The sequence below is a fragment of the Lampetra fluviatilis genome, chromosome 48 (genome assembly GCF_964198595.1).
Source record: "Lampetra fluviatilis chromosome 48, kcLamFluv1.1, whole genome shotgun sequence".
In the NCBI taxonomy this organism is placed as follows: domain Eukaryota; kingdom Metazoa; phylum Chordata; class Hyperoartia; order Petromyzontiformes; family Petromyzontidae; genus Lampetra; species Lampetra fluviatilis.
Window position 1 is genome coordinate 2,988,402 of NC_136322.1, and position 17,019 is coordinate 3,005,420.

At 56.6% G+C, this 17,019-nt stretch overlaps 3 protein-coding genes and 1 pseudogene across 3 annotated transcripts; all 4 read right to left on the bottom strand.

Annotated features, from left to right (window-relative positions):
* Positions 1-3,550: 3,550 nt before the first annotated feature.
* Positions 3,551-4,748, bottom strand: LOC144947988 (histone H2A-like). The gene is made up of 2 exons (XM_078877417.1): positions 4,727-4,748; positions 3,551-4,011 (listed from the first exon to the last, which is right to left on the bottom strand). The coding sequence occupies exons 1-2, from the start codon at positions 4,746-4,748 to the stop codon at positions 3,551-3,553; spliced, it is 483 nt and encodes a 160-aa protein (XP_078733543.1).
* A 74-nt stretch (positions 4,749-4,822) lies between these two features.
* On the bottom strand, positions 4,823-5,232 carry LOC144947989 (histone H3-like; annotated as a pseudogene).
* A 9,227-nt stretch (positions 5,233-14,459) lies between these two features.
* Positions 14,460-14,861, bottom strand: LOC144947990 (histone H2B type 3-B). The gene has a single exon (XM_078877418.1). The coding sequence runs from the start codon at positions 14,859-14,861 to the stop codon at positions 14,460-14,462; it is 402 nt and encodes a 133-aa protein (XP_078733544.1).
* A 712-nt stretch (positions 14,862-15,573) lies between these two features.
* Positions 15,574-15,885, bottom strand: LOC144948147 (histone H4). Its single transcript, XM_078877576.1, has one exon. The coding sequence runs from the start codon at positions 15,883-15,885 to the stop codon at positions 15,574-15,576; it is 312 nt and encodes a 103-aa protein (XP_078733702.1).
* Positions 15,886-17,019: the final 1,134 nt, after the last annotated feature.

Genomic DNA, 17,019 nt, shown 5'->3' on the forward strand with positions numbered 1-17,019 from the left:
CATCGGGCGAGCCGCTAGATTGTCTGCAGGACGATCTGAGCGCCGCAAGGTCACCAAGGACTACAGACGATATCGTGTTGCGCGCCTTACAACATCTCAGAGCGGAGAGTAGGATCCGTAGGAGAGGGTTAGTTCGGGGTAAGGACGAGTAGGAAAGCGGTTTAGCAGAGAGCGCAGCATAGAATAGGGCTACACGGCACCAGAGTGTGGGTTAGAAGCGCCTTGCTGTCCCGCACACACACACGGGTGGCTCGGTTGGTTAGCAAGGGCTAATAAAATCTCGAGCGTAGTAACAAAACCGTGTTGTTGGGTGTTTTTGGAACGTGGTATTAGCGTGCACTGCATTCGCGAGTGTGTGGTCGTTGTACGCATAAAGGCCGTGGTCTCTGTACGATTGTGCGGGTACGGAGGTGTGTGCGTTAACGCCCGGGGAGAGCACTTTTGGTGTGTTGGCGTGACTACGCAGCCGTGTGAGAGGAGAATCGTCCTTGTACGATATTTGTGTTGACGTGCACGCGCGAGTGGGGGAGGGGACGAGTCGTCGTGTCGGCGTGTGCCCCGCTTGCGTGCGCTCGTTACTTGCGTAAGCTCTCGGCGTGCGTAATCGGCGTACCCCAGGTGCGCGATCGTAACGTGAGCGGCCAGCGCGGCGCAGAGCGGCGCAAGAGTGGGTATCGCGTGTGGAGCTGTATGCGTGTGTGCGCGCACGTTCACGACGTGTGTAACACAGGTGCGCGATCCTAACGTGAGTGGTCAGTGTTGGGTGAGTGCCGTGCAGAGCTGTGTGTGGGTGTGCGCGTACGTGGTTATCCATGCCTGCTACGCGGACCCGCGGTGGAGGGGAATCCTCGGGTGACGGCTCCCACACCCTGGGTGAGGAGCCTAGCGGCGGTTCGCTTAGCAGCGGGGGGGCGATTGATGATGTTAGTCCGGCCGTTAGTATTATCGAGGGAGGGATCTCGGGGGCTAGCGACCCCCACACAATTAATTAGTCGCTCATGTCAACACTGTACGAGATGTGTAGCTGTAATCGTAACGTGAAGTCGCCTCGTAGCGTAAATCTTACACAATTTAAAATTCGCGTGAGATACAATCCTCACTTTACTACTGGTAGGAACCTCCTGGTTACACCAGCCCACAGGGGATTATTGTGTCCGTCCGTCGTGCAGGGAGGGGCTGGGTGGGGAGGGAGGGGCTGGGTGGGAAGGGGAGGGTGGGGAGGGAGGGGCTGGGTGGAGAGGGAGGGAGGGGCTGGGTGGGGAGGGAAGGAGGGTGGGGCTGGGTGGGGAGGGGCTGGGTGGGAGGGGTGGGGAGGGGCTGGTCACCCCGTGGTGCCCTTAGTAACCTCAGGTCGAGATAACGTTACCTCATTTGAGGTAACTTTTCCTCAAATGAGGTAACTTTACCTCATGCGAGGTAACATTACCTTAGGTGAAGTAAAATTACATCAGGCGAAGTAACTTTACCTCACCTGAGGTATCATTACCTCAAGTGAGATAACTTTACCTTAGGTGAGGTAACGTTACTTCAGGTAGAGGTAACATTACCTCACCTGAGGCAACATTACTTCAGGTAGAGGTAACTTTACCTCAGGTAGAGGTAACATTACCCCACGTTAGTTAACTTTACCTCAAGTGAGGTAACTTTACCTCGCGGGAGGTAACGTCACATCAGGTAAATGTAACATTACTTGAGGTAATCCGAACGTATTCACATCACTTCAGCTAATGCTCATATTTTTACGCTAATATCGTAATATCGTCACGTGGTTAAATCGTTAAACACAACGCTCGCGTGACGTCACCACCTCAGTGTCGAGCCGTCGACACTTCACGCGGCAGCCTCGAAGTGCACCCAGCCTGGCACAGGCGCCGTGGTGACGTCACCGTCACTGAGTGGCCAATGGCGGCGATTGGTGGTGGTGGGGGGGAGTGGGGGGAGGAGGGGGTGGGGGCGGAATGGCGGTTGGGGAAGTGGGAGAAGGGGGGAATGGAGGGTGGGGGTGGGAGGGGTGGGGGGTAACGGGGGAGTGGGGGGAGGAGGGGGTGGGCGGAATGGCGGTTGGTGAGTGGTGGGAGGGGGAATGGAGGGTGGGAGGGGTGGTGGGAGTGGGGGGAGGAGGGGGAATCGGGGGTGCGGGTGAATGGAGGGGATAGAGGGTGGGGGCGGAATTGAGGTTGGGGGAGTGGGGGGGATGGAGAGTGGGAGGGATGGAGGGTGGGGGGAATGGAGGGTGGGGGAGTAACGGGGGAGTGGGGGATGCGAGACGCGTGACGTCACCATGCAGTGACGTCATCAGTTTTTAAGTTTTAAATTTTTATTCTGGAGGAATCCGATGAGCTGTGAAGCTCTTTATTTCCCACAGATGTCCAGTAGGGGCACGTGGTCAGAACGCCACAACAACAAACACAACACAATTAACACCGTAGTAGTGCAGAGTATAGCAAAGGTAGGCACATGACAAAAACAAATCTGTAGGGGCGTGTGAATTGAAGTCTGTAGGGTCTTTCTTGATTTGAAGCTTTCGTGACTGCAGGAATCAATACTCTTTGGTTTTTTCGGTAAAGTCACGTAGGTAGAAATAAAATAAAATAAATCACGTTTCAAACGCAACACAAGCGCCTGTCTTCAGGTGTTAATCGCGATGTCTGCTGCCTTGTGAAGAGAAGCTGTTACCAGCAAGAGTTTAACACGTTTTGAGAGCAAAGGCAGCCGAAGTGGTGTTACTGGGGTATTATAGTGTAAAGGTAATAAATAGCGTGGCATGTTAAAGGAAATTAACTTCGCTTAGCATGGTGGATTATAGTGCAAAGTTAATGAGCTTCCGTAGCGCATAAGAACTCAGATTAGCGTGTAGGATTAGAATATGTAGTTTAATGTTCTCAAAACTTAATAACCTCTTGCTGTCTTCTTGGTTCTTTCGGTAAAGTCACGTAGAATGGAAATAACAAAATATTGTGTGTGTTTTGACCAACCCCGGGCACACGTCCCACAGCCCCTTTTAACTCTTCAATCTCCGCTCCCAATACACATCCGTGTCCAGCACGCCTGGTCCGGGTGACGTCACTGCCCTTTGACCCCTGACCCCCCCGTCCAGTTCTTCCCCGCGCGTGTGATTGGTGCGTGTTGTCGTGAGAGCGGAGATGTCGTGTTTGCGTGGTGCGTGAGGGTGGCTCGCAGATCCCTTAAAGTGCTTGAACCATTCTCCGACTCCTCTTCATATGTAATCTGACCGCTCAAAAAGAGCGAGTTTTATTCTTAAAAAAACACGATTCTTTCTTCCAATAGGCATCCCAATTTATTCTAAACCATGTTCCATGATTGATGCAATGTTGGAATGTTGCTCAAATACCGTTCCTAAATTAGACATAAAGGGTATCTGGAATGAGCAGGGAATTCGTTTAATTGCGAGCAATTTGGGACGAGGGCAACTCGACGACGGTGACCTTATTAATAACAAAACCCCTGTGTACGACTGTCCGAGCTCTTTGCAAGCAAGTGGGTGGCTCTGAAAAGAGCCGTTGTTGTGGTGGTAGAGGCGGCGGCGCGTTTACTTCTTTGCCTGAGAGGTCTTCTTGGGCAGCAGCACGGCCTGGATGTTGGGCAGCACACCGCCCTGGGCGATAGTCACGCCGCCCATGAGCTTGTTGAGCTCCTCGTCGTTTCGCACGGCGAGCTGCAGGTGTCGGGGGATGATCCTCGTCTTCTTGTTGTCGCGGGCAGCATTGCCAGCCAGCTCGAGGATCTCGGCAGAAAGGTACTCGAGCACGGCGGCCAGGTAGACGGGTGCTCCAGCGCCGACCCGCTGGGCGTAATTGCCCTTGCGGAGCAGCCTGTGAACGCGACCCACGGGGAACTGCAGGCCGGCGCGGGAAGAGCGGGACTTTGCCTTGGCGCGAGACTTGCCACCGGTCTTGCCGCGTCCAGACATTGTTAAGCGACCTAGGATGCAAAAAGCACTGGAGACAAAGTACGAACGATTTGTGACGTTAACACGCACCACCGGAGCGGCTTTTATAGCGGAGACGAGGATCGTAGAGCGCGCCGCTGCTGATTGGCTCCTCTCGGTCGAGTCCCGCCCTCTCCTTGAGCCACCAATGAAAAGCCGGGACGCGAGGATTCGATGTTGACTTTAATTATTTGTATCCATATATATTTTAATGCGGACACGCATCTTATGAATGAAACAATGCGATACACGTACTTAATAGGTTCAAGTTTTAAGCATGATAGAGTTAATTTATGGGCACGTGCTGGCAAGTCAAACTTATAAGCGGATTCCGCAAATATCAATGTATTATTGATTATAATCATTTTGAGGGACCGCATTGGTTATAAGAAATCATTGTGATAGCCTTGAGCTCGTGATTGATCGCCCACGTGCCTATACGGTGTATATATATTTTCCTTTAACCGCCTGTTCGGGCAATGCCTAAAAATATATGTGCGTGAATAATTCAGTCTCTTAGTTTGCAAAATGTGAACTTCTTATCAGCTCGGGCTTGAAACAACATAAACCAATTTCTTTGGGTTTAATAGTTAATATATTTCACCAAAATAACCCTTTTGTTGAACATTATGTAAGCATGGTTTCACAACGCTTATATACGACACCAACGTGTGATGTTGAAAAATATGAGCGGCGGGGTATAGAAAATGAACTTCATTGTCGCTTACGCCTGACGACTCGTGAGAGCCGTGACCAGCAAACGAAGGTTTCCGGCACCCGAACTTTGAAGAACACACATGGAAGCGTTTTCATGAGTAAGTGGTGGCTCTGAAAAGAGCCTTTGTGTTGTGCTTTGAGGGCCGAGCTGGGCGTTCAAGCGCGCTCGCCACGAATGCGGCGGGCGAGCTGAATGTCCTTGGGCATGATGGTGACGCGCTTGGCGTGGATGGCGCACAGGTTGGTGTCCTCGAAGAGCGCGACAAGGTACGCTTCGCTGGCCTCCTGCAGAGCCATGACAGCGGAGCTCTGGAAGCGCAGGTCGGTCTTGAAGTCCTGCGCGATCTCCCTGACGAGGCGCTGGAAGGGCAGTTTGCGGATGAGCAGCTCGGTGGACTTCTGGTAGCGGCGGATCTCGCGCAGAGCGACGGTGCCGGGCCTGTAGCGGTGAGGCTTCTTGACGCCGCCCGTGGCCGGAGCGCTCTTTCGGCCGCCTTGGTGGCGAGTTGCTTGCGGGGGGCCTTGCCGCCCGTGGACTTGCGAGCCGTCTGCTTGGTGCGAGCCATGGCTTGGTGAGGGCAAAGATTCTCACAGGCGGGGAGAAGGCGGCTTATGTAGCCCAGAGCGCGCGCTCACTGGTCAGCGGAGTCGTGACGTGCGAAGAAGGGGAGCGTGCTGATTGGTTGGCAGCGTGCAATGATCTCGAGTCGTCAACTCTTCTTAATCAACAAAATGTTCACAGTTTGGATCATTTCAGAATGCCGCATCACGATGCAGTAGTACTGTGGTGCCACAGCGACGGGGCCGCTCGGCCGAGCCAGGGAGCCGCCCGGCTTCCACCGCCGCACTGCCCCCCATCACCCCCCCCACATAAACACGCACCCGCACCCACGTAGGGCCTCGTGGTCGGGTCACCTACCCTGAGTTTTCACCCGAGGGCCCCCTAGGGGGGTTACCCCACGGTTTCTCAGGGCCAGGGAATTGGACAGGACCCTTCCCAGGCCAAGTAACACTGCGGCGCCGTGGGCGGATTTGAGATCGCACGACCACGGCGAGCTCAGAGAGCCCCGCAGTTAGAAACGCATACAAACACAAACACGGGTCAGCAAGGCAGATAGCTGGGATCAGGAGCCGGGACGACTGATTGGTCGAAAGTTCAAAGGCCGGCGGGATCGCAAAAGAGCGGGAAATCCTAGGCTCAGGATTGGTCGAGAGACCAAGGCGGTCGGGACGGGGGCGCCTAGCCTTTGATGTGAATAGTTTAAAAGAAAACGCAGGGGCAGTAGGGAACTCTCTTCTTCTGGAGTTTGGACACGGGGTCAGCGACGAAGGAGTCATCGGGCGAGCCGCTAGATTGTCTGCAGGACGATCTGAGCGCCGCAAGGTCACCAAGGACTACAGACGGTATCGTGTTGCGCGCCTTACAACACCTCAGAGCGGAGGGTAGGATCCGTAGGAGAGGGTTAGTTCGGGGTAAGGACGAGTAGGAAAGCGGTTTAGCAGAGAGCGCAGCATAGAATAGGGCTACACGGCACCAGAGTGTGGGTTAGAAGCGCCTTGCTGTCCCGCACACACACACGGGTGGCTCGGTTGGTTAGCAAGGGCTAATAAAATCTCGAGCGTAGTAACAAAACCGTGTTGTTGGGTGTTTTTGGAACGTGGTATTAGCGTGCACTGCATTCGCGAGTGTGTGGTCGTTGTACGCATAAAGGCCGTGGTCTCTGTACGATTGTGCGGGTACGGAGGTGTGTGCGTTAACGCCCGGGGAGAGCACTTTTGGTGTGTTGGCGTGACTACGCAGCCGTGTGAGAGGAGAATCGTCCTTGTACGATATTTGTGTTGACGTGCACGCGCGAGTGGGGGAGGGGACGAGTCGTCGTGTCGGCGTGTGCCCCGCTTGCGTGCGCTCGTTACTTGCGTAAGCTCTCGGCGTGCGTAATCGGCGTGCCCAAGGTGCGCGATCGTAACGTGGGCGGCCAGCGCGGCGCAGAGCGGCGCAGGAGTGGGTATCGCGTGTGGAGCTGTATGCGTGTGTGCGCGCACGTTCACGACGTGTGTAACACAGGTGCGCGATCCTAACGTGAGTGGTCAGGGTTGGGTGAGTGCCGTGCAGAGCTGTGTGTGGGTGTGCGCGTGCGTGGTTATCCATGCCTGCTACGCGGACCCGCGGGGGAGGGGAACCCTCGGGTGACGGCTCCCACACCCTGGGTGAGGAGCCTAGCGGCGGTTCGCTTAGCAGCGGGGGGGCGATTGATGAGGTTAGTCCGGCCGTTAGTATTATCGAGGGAGGGATCTCGGGGGCTAGCGACCCCCACAAATTGGTGTCAGAAGTAGGATGGACCCCCGCGTTACCTCACGCTAAAATAAGACTGATATTTACCGGCCGGGGGGCCCCTTCGTGGAAGGCATTCGCCCGCAATCTCTTAGGGGCCAAGGAAATTAATGGATGGACGGACGCGCAGGCAGTACGTCAACTTAATATGAATCTTGATGGGCGGGCAGCCGATTTTGTAGAAGCGTTACCCGCGAGCGCACAGACACAGCTAGAGGAGCTGATGCGCCGACTCGATCAGCGTTTTGGCACGCGTGACGAGGAGGAAGCAAAATCGGCCTTAGAGGCGCGCCGTCGCCAACCTGGCGAAGATCTCCGTGATTACGCCGAGGATGTGCGCGAGTTAACAAAGATCGCACGCCCGGGGTACGCAACTGAGGTTATTGAGGAACTGGCTGCCGAGAAAATCCAGCGGTACCTGTCTCGCACGGCGTGGTGGCAGCCAGACATGAGCTGCCCACGTCTTCCCTTTAACACCCTTGTCGAGCGCGCACGTAAGTGTGAAAGAATTCACAGCGAACGCGCGCAGCTCCGGGGGCTGGGACGAGAGCGCGCCATTGCGAGCCTGCTCTCGGAAGACGAGGAGGAGGAACAGGAGCTCGCGAGGACGGTAAGGGGCCGGGAAAGAGAACCTCCAGTGTCCCGCGAGACAACCCCGGGATGGGTTGCCGGTATACAAACGGGTATAAAGGATGTCTCCGGCCAGGTAACCCAGGTAGGTGACAGGGTAACCCAGGTAGGTGACAGGGTAACCCAAGTAGACAACAAGGTAACCCAAGTACGGGCACACATGACTGCGCTGGAGACAATGGTAGAGACGGTCCAGGCCGAGGTAGGAGGATTAACTGGGAGGATAGCCCGACTAGAAGCAGAGTATGAGCAACAGCGCACGGGGGGAGGAGGGAGTGGGCAGAAAGTTCGCCACAGAGCCGCCACTCCTCCCAGGACGTGTTATGTGTGCGACCGTCGAGGGCATCTCATGAGGGACTGCCCTCAGCGCGCCCGTGCGAGGCCGATGCATAGGTCAAACACTAAGCCCCCCCTAGAGAGGGGACCACCAGGGGATGAAATCGACGTAGACCCGACCCAAACCAGCTGTAATAATAATGGCGAGCGAGTGATCCATAAACAGGTTACAACGACAACACCCAAGGGCGCATGGACCTCGGGCGATTGGCTGCGGGAGCTGGTGGCAGGGATAACGGGAGCCACGTCGCTGGTGGAAGGCCAGGTGAACGGGCAGCGCACCCGGATCCTGTTGGACACGGGCGCCGTGGCCTCTCTCATGAGCGCCGCGCACTGCAGCATGCTCGGGGTGGACGTGGGCTGCCTGCAGGCCCCGGATCGCGCGCTGCACACGGCAAGCGGAGCCGGGATGGGGTTGCTGGGGAAGGTCTCCCTCGAGGTCCGTCTAGGAAACCAGGTGTGCACACAGGAATTCTACGTTTCGAGTGTGTTGTGCCACGAGTGCATTGCAGGAACGGACCTCCTGGAAAAGTTGGGACTTAACGTACAGCCCCGGCAACGATGCGCTACGGTGGAGGGCAGCGGGGAGCGGATTCCGTTCCTAGGACAGGAGCCGAATCGCCCACGCTTCACACCCGTGGCCGCTACGCTGGTGTCGGCCGTCACCATCGGGCCTCTCGCCGAGATGCTGGTGCCAGTGGCAACCCTCTCCACCGACCCAACCCACCGACCATCGGGCGAGGTAATGCTGACTCCTCACCCGGAGTTGGCATCGCGATACGGGGTGGTAGGGTCAGCCACACTGGTAAACGCAGATGGGGGCCGGCTGTTTATACGTGTGTTTAACCCACACAGTACCTCGGCAATGATACGACGACGCACCCCGGTAGCCACCGTACACCCCCTGCACGCTCGCCACTCGAACGACTCGGTGTTCGCACTCTGGGCGGAGGACCCTGGCCGCCCCGAGGACAGCCAGGATCTGGCCTGGCGAGTCGGCCCGACCCCCCGAGCCGAGATTGTTCCCCTGCAGGATGCGCTACATGTGCCTTGGGCAGCCTTACCTAAGGGGGAGGCCGATCAGCTGCGCGGGTTATTGCGGGAGTACGCCGACGTGTTCAGTGAGCACGATTCGGACGTGGGCCGGACCGACCTGGTCAAGCACCAAATTGACACAGGTGCAGCCCGACCCATCAAACTCCCCGCATACCGAGTGGGCGCGCCTGAACGGACCCAGATCAAAGAGGCAGTCACGGATATGCTACGCGATAACATAATCCAGCCCTCCGCGAGCCCTTGGTCTGCCCCGGTGGTACTGGTAACGAAAAAGGACGGATCGACTCGGTTCTGCGTTGATTACCGAAAATTGAACGCAGTCACCCTCGGCGACGCTTTTCCCATCCCACGCATCGACGACACCTTCGACAGTCTCGCAGGAGCGCGGTATTTTTCCACCCTCGATCTGGCGTCCGGTTACTGGCAGGTGGAGATGACGGAGGAGGATCGGCCAAAAACAGCATTCACCACCCCGATGGGCCTGTTTGAGTTTCGAGTGTTGCCGTTCGGACTCACTAACGCGCCCGCGACGTTCCAGCGGTTGATGGAGTTGGTGATGCGGGGCTTGCAGTGGGAACAGTGCCTGATTTACCTGGACGACGTAATAGTGTTCAGTAGGTCGCTGTCCGAACACTGGTCCAGGCTGCGGGAAGTATTCCAGCGACTGCGAGCAGCCCATCTCAAGCTCAAGCCACGTAAGTGTTACATTGCGCAACGCGAGGTGGGGTACCTCGGACACCGAGTCAGCGAGGCAGGGGTGAGCACCGATCCCGAGAAGGTGCGTGCCGTAGTGGATTGGCCGCGGCCGAGGAACCTGACGGAGATCAGGTCATTCTTGGGACTCGCCACTTATTACCGTCGATTTGTAAAGGGATTCAGTGAGATTGCACGCCCCCTCACCCAACTCACCTCCCCTAAGAACCCCTATCAGTGGTCGGAGGCCTGCCAGACGGCTTTCACCACACTCAAAGACCACCTCACCCACACCCCCACCTTGGCTTTCCCAGATTTCACCACCGATTTTATTTTGGACACTGACGCCTGCAGCAGTGGGCTGGGCGCGGTGCTGTCGCAAGTGCAGGGTGGGACGGAGCGTGTCATCGCGTACGCCAGTCGGACCCTGAGCGGGGCCGAACTGAACTATTGTGTAACCCGTCAGGAACTGTATGCTGTAATTTTCGCGTGTAAACAGTTCCGACCGTACTTGTACGGCAGGAAATGTCGTGTGCGCACCGATCATTATGCACTGCAGTTCCTCCTTACATTCAAGGAACCGCGGGGGCAGATGGCTCGATGGCTGGCGCAGCTGCAGGAGTACAACCTGCAGATCGAGTACCGAGCGGGGCGGACACACGCGAACGCGGACGCCTTGTCAAGACGGCCCGCGGTGCGCGCTGAGACGAGGGAGGGAGACGCCTGCCCGTGCTTCACGGGGGGACGCTGCCGCCAGGCAGCAGAACCCAAGGAGCGCGCGGAAACTAAACTCCCCCCCCCGAGAGAGAGTGCAGTGTGCGCCACAGAGACCCTCGCAGGTGGCACTGAGGATCCCGTCGACCGCCCGGCAAGCGCGGGACCCGCGGCTCGGGACCCGATCGGACGGACCCAGGAGGACGTCGGCTGTGCCTTCCCGGGCCTAAACGACGAGCAGCTGAGACAGACCCAGCAGCGAGATCCGGATCTGGCGGCAGTGGAGGCGGCACTGCGGGAGGAAAAGAGCGCCCTACCAGGACCCTGGAGCGGTTTGTATGCCCGGTTGTGTGTACAGAACGGAGTGGTACGGGAGTTAACCGAGGCCGGCCAGCCGGGGTGTATCTGTGTTCCTGCCCAGGTGCGACCCCAGCTGCTACGACTGGTACACGACCACCCGCTCGGGGGCCATGATGGGGAACGGCGCACCCTGGAGACTCTGCGTCGCCAGTATCTCTGGCCTAAATTGGCGCAAGATGTGGCCGCCTGGGTGCAGGGCTGCCGGGCCTGTCAGCAGTGTGGGCAAAAGCCGGCGAGGTACCAGGTACCCCTGAGGCCGTTCCGAGTCAGTCGGACGAATCAGTTGGTCGGAATCGACCTGCAAGGGCCCTTTCCACGATCCCACCGGGGCAACCGATATATTCTTGTAGCGGTGGAGTACTTCACCCGCTACCCCGTGGCGGTGGCTATCCCGGATAAAACAGCCCTCGTAGTGGCCCGGGCCTTCGTGGAAAACTACGTACTTAAGTGCGGGATCCCCGAACGAGTCATTACCGACCAGGGTAGTGAATTCGAGGCCGAACTATTCCAGGCGCTGTGCCGAGAGTTCGGGATCCAGAAGGACCGAACCACGGCATATCACCCCCAGGCGAACGGGATGGTAGAGAGGATGAACCAGACTCTGGCCGGGAAGCTTAAACGCATGGCGGCCGCGAATCAACAGGACTGGGACGAACACCTCCCCTATGCCCTGTTCGCCTACACCACCGCCGTTCACACATCTACAGGACAGACCCCGTTCCTAATGATGTTTGGTCGCGAGTCTCGCCTGCCCGCAGATCTGCTGTTCGGTGTCCCTCCGCCGCAACGGGAGGAAGGGAGCCACCCCGTGGAGCACTTGCTGGAGACCCTGCGAGGGGCCAGGGGCCGAGCCTACCCGCACGGAGAGGCCGCGCACCAGCGGCAAGAGCAGGGCGCCCGACCCCGTATGGAGCCCCCCTTCTACACTGCGGGCTCCGAGGTGTGGCTGTACACTCCCCGCGTCGGTGCCGGACAGGTGGGGAAGCTGACCACCTACTGGCGAGGACCCTGGATTGTGAGACGGCAGATCTCACCATGGACGGTGCTGATTCAGGGAGGAGAGAGGGGCCGGGAGATGGTGGTCAACATCCGCCGACTGAAGCCGTGGCGAGCAGCCCCCGAGGGGGGGAGCCCCGCCGTCCAAGTACCCCGAAACCCCGGGGTCCCCCTACCCCCCGTGCCCGGGGGCCTCGCGCAGTATATGGGCCCCACGGAGCCCCGGGCTCCGAGGGGCCCCGGACGGGGCCGGGGGCGACGAGGACGGCGACCCTTAAACCCCACCGCCTCTGAGTTTGTTCCCCAGCCCGCAGGTGCCAGAGACCGAGGGGAGCCGTTGGAATGGAGGAGGAGACCACCGCCGGAGCCCCAGGAGACGGAGCCGCCACCCCCGAGGCCAGCCACAAGGGCCGGGCGAATCCCGCGGACCCCGCGGCGATACCTCGTGGGGGCAACCCAGGCGAGGTGCTCCAGTCAACCCGGGACGGGGACTGGCACCCCGGGGGGCTATGTGGTGCCACAGCGACGGGGCCGCTCGGCCGAGCCAGGGAGCCGCCCGGCTTCCACCGCCGCACTGCCCCCCATCACCCCCCCCACATAAACACGCACCCGCACCCACGTAGGGCCTCGTGGTCGGGTCACCTACCCTGAGTTTTCACCCGAGGGCCCCCTAGGGGGGTTACCCCACGGTTTCTCAGGGCCAGGGAATTGGACAGGACCCTTCCCAGGCCAAGTAACACTGCGGCGCCGTGGGCGGATTTGAGATCGCACGACCACGGCGAGCTCAGAGAGCCCCGCAGTTAGAAACGCATACAAACACAAACACGGGTCAGCAAGGCAGATAGCTGGGATCAGGAGCCGGGACGACTGATTGGTCGAAAGTTCAAAGGCCGGCGGGATCGCAAAAGAGCGGGAAATCCTAGGCTCAGGATTGGTCGAGAGACCAAGGCGGTCGGGACGGGGGCGCCTAGCCTTTGATGTGAATAGTTTAAAAGAAAACGCAGGGGCAGTAGGGAACTCTCTTCTTCTGGAGTTTGGACACGGGGTCAGCGACGAAGGAGTCATCGGGCGAGCCGCTAGATTGTCTGCAGGACGATCTGAGCGCCGCAAGGTCACCAAGGACTACAGACGGTATCGTGTTGCGCGCCTTACAACACCTCAGAGCGGAGGGTAGGATCCGTAGGAGAGGGTTAGTTCGGGGTAAGGACGAGTAGGAAAGCGGTTTAGCAGAGAGCGCAGCATAGAATAGGGCTACACGGCACCAGAGTGTGGGTTAGAAGCGCCTTGCTGTCCCGCACACACACACGGGTGGCTCGGTTGGTTAGCAAGGGCTAATAAAATCTCGAGCGTAGTAACAAAACCGTGTTGTTGGGTGTTTTTGGAACGTGGTATTAGCGTGCACTGCATTCGCGAGTGTGTGGTCGTTGTACGCATAAAGGCCGTGGTCTCTGTACGATTGTGCGGGTACGGAGGTGTGTGCGTTAACGCCCGGGGAGAGCACTTTTGGTGTGTTGGCGTGACTACGCAGCCGTGTGAGAGGAGAATCGTCCTTGTACGATATTTGTGTTGACGTGCACGCGCGAGTGGGGGAGGGGACGAGTCGTCGTGTCGGCGTGTGCCCCGCTTGCGTGCGCTCGTTACTTGCGTAAGCTCTCGGCGTGCGTAATCGGCGTGCCCAAGGTGCGCGATCGTAACGTGGGCGGCCAGCGCGGCGCAGAGCGGCGCAGGAGTGGGTATCGCGTGTGGAGCTGTATGCGTGTGTGCGCGCACGTTCACGACGTGTGTAACACAGGTGCGCGATCCTAACGTGAGTGGTCAGGGTTGGGTGAGTGCCGTGCAGAGCTGTGTGTGGGTGTGCGCGTGCGTGGTTATCCATGCCTGCTACGCGGACCCGCGGGGGAGGGGAACCCTCGGGTGACGGCTCCCACACCCTGGGTGAGGAGCCTAGCGGCGGTTCGCTTAGCAGCGGGGGGGCGATTGATGAGGTTAGTCCGGCCGTTAGTATTATCGAGGGAGGGATCTCGGGGGCTAGCGACCCCCACAGTACCCTTTGAGCGCCGTCGATGTCTTTAACGGATGTTATTTTCTCAAGCAAACACCTTTCCGAAAACAACTCTACAGTGCTCTGCATGATCTAAATAAAGTGTGAAGAAACTGCACTTCATTGGAAACAGCAATACGTAAAAATGTCGGAAAGAGGTGATCACAGGGATAGATATCTATTCTCTTGGCATTGAGATGATGATCATCAATTATACTGCACTAGTCATCCATGCTAGGCGCTTACTTTTACATATATGTACACGTGCAAAATGTTAGTTCCTGCCCGAAAATACAACCACGAATTAAATATATTGCATTGCAAGGTTTTGGCTCCAAATATCCAATGTAATATCTGAATGGGCTGCAGATGAAATCAATGGACAAACAAGTCCAAGAAATGCCTGCTGGTGAATATGATGTGCCATGAATATTGTTATCGCTTTTATTCACGTGGAAACATGTTAAAATGCGTTCGATCTCTCCACTTCACTCAATGAGCGAACAATGTCCCCGCGTGAACCGGGGCTTTGTTGGAAGTTTCGTTTTGTACTCCTGCTAGGACTGGTACAAGCAGGTTCGGAGAGGTGGGTGGCTCTGAAAAGAGCCTTTGTAATTAATGGTGGAGTCGAGGCTTCACTTGGAGCTTGTGTACTTGGTGACGGCCTTGGTGCCCTCCGACACGGCGTGCTTGGCCAGCTCGCCGGGAAGCAGCAGTCGCACTGCGGTCTGGATCTCCCGAGAAGTGATGGTGGAGCGCTTGTTGTAGTGCGCCAGGCGGGACGCCTCGGAAGCGATGCGCTCGAAGATGTCGTTGACGAACGAGTTCATGATGCTCATTGCCTTGGACGAGATGCCGGTATCGGGGTGCACCTGCTTCATCACCTTGTAGATGTAAATGGCGTAGCTCTCCTTCCTGCGGTGGCGTCGCTTCTTGCCATCCTTGCGCGTAGCCTTGGTCACAGCCTTCTTGGAGCCCTTCTTGGGAGCAGGAACCTTGGCCGGCCCAGCGCTCTTTGATGCGGGAGGATCGGGCATGTCGACGCGTCGTAGGCAGCTTCAGGTCAGAACAGACGGGAAGCGAATGTGGATGTCGGTCGCGCGTTGAGCTCCTTTTATAGGAGGCGAGATGCAAATCAGAGGATCGTAGTGCGCGGCGCTGCTGAGTGGCTCTTTTAGTACCATCCCTCTCCATCAGCGTCCAATGAGAAACGCGGACGCGATGTTCACTTTAATATCGATTTTTACTGCAAATATAACACAATGTAATGTCCAAACATGTATATTAGTGAATTGCAGCCATGGCATTGCCTTTGTTTTAAAAAGGATGACGAGAATACCCAATACAGTATATTGTGTTTTGAGCGTGGGTTTTTTTGTTTCTTACGAGGGATTGTTTCACCACTCGTCTAATACGGCGCACGGGCGTTTTATGAACGCAATTTGGAAAAATACAAGCGCTCGGTGAAATACCAGAAATGGGTACTGTATTAACGCGTTCAAGAATCACGCCTTGTTAAATGTGACGTGTCGCGAATACCTTGATTTCTTTCATTCATGTGCAAGCAGATGAAGATTCGCCAACTCAACAAGCAAACGTCCACCACGCTCACGAGGAATTGGCGCGCAACAACCCAGGACATGTGCTCCATTTAGAAAGTGTTTGGCAACACTGGCGCAAGCAGTTTCGAAGAGGTGGGTGGCTCTGAAAAGAGCCTTTGGGTTGGCTTAGTGTGCGAGAGATGGGCGCTCAGCCTCCGAAGCCGTAGAGAGTGCGGCCCTGGCGCTTGAGGGCGTAGACCACGTCCATGGCGGTGACGGTCTTGCGCTTGGCGTGCTCCGTGTAGGTGACGGCGTCGCGGATGACGTTCTCAAGGAAGACCTTCAGGACGCCGCGGGTCTCCTCGTAGATGAGGCCCGAGATGCGCTTCACACCGCCGCGGCGAGCGAGGCGGCGGATGGCGGGCTTGGTGATGCCCTGGATGTTGTCGCGCAGCACCTTGCGATGGCGTTTTGCGCCTCCCTTGCCGAGCCCCTTACCGCCTTTACCGCGTCCAGACATTCCGACTACTTCTGACAAAGCTCGCGAGAGACTGCGCGCTCAGCTTGCAGCAGCAGCCGCCTTTATACCCGAAGCGTGGTGACGTCACCGACCACCCCTGCCCTCCGCGATGGCTCCGCCTTAAACCTTAGACATTTAACCTCTGTGACGAAGAAAACCCTCCACTGTCGTCAATAACACTTCCTTGACATGTATAATATGCGACGTTTTGGGCAATGACCCTTCTTCGAAGCACTCTGTAATGATATTGGCACACCCGCAGCGAACGCGAGAGGAACGCGATCTGTTGCAAGGTTGCACGTGGAGTGAATAATCGGTGTAAGGTCTTGTTTTCAAGTGAACAAGATGAACTAACTTTATAATCGTGTGAAGCTAAACGGCTTCCAACACAATAGTTGAGTGAACGTCACCAACTAGTTCTCCCAAAGTAAGAAAGACATTGTAAACAATGCGATATTTACGTATATAAATTAATTTTAATAGAGAAGTTTAGATGGTGCACCGCAATGTTTACAAAACAAAAACAAAGTGAAAAGGCGAGAACGAGCGAATGAAGGCAAATTGAGTAAAGCTGTCTGGAATCAATACATTTTTAGACTAAATTCCATATTTGGCACCAGTAACATGATGACGGAATGAAGAGGTGCAACACATAATCAAAATTGGAGGTTCGTCAAGAATGCATCGATTTTGAATCTGGATTTAGATTAGAATCGCCAGCGAGAATGCTGACGTCGCTGAGATTACTCTGCACTCAGTTCGAGTGAGGGAGATGCCACCCGCCTCGACTGTGTTTGTGATCCCTGCTTTCGGGCTCGATTACTCCCATCACATCAATGCTTAAAACACATCGAGTGGGTAAAACGTTATACAGTTAATTTGGCGAATGTACGTAACTTATCCAATCTACACAAATCCTCACGATTGAACTGCACCAAGCGTCGAGCTCCTTGATCAGGGCCGAGGCAAGGCGAGCAACCATCGCCACGCCGTAAATGGGTTTGACTTACAGAATATGGCACGCATTCAACAGCAACGTAATACACTGTCATGTGTTACCGATGAACTAATGGAAGCGCAGCAGCATCTGGTTCACTTTTTTAACTAAGTGGGTGGCTCTGAAAAGAGCCGTTG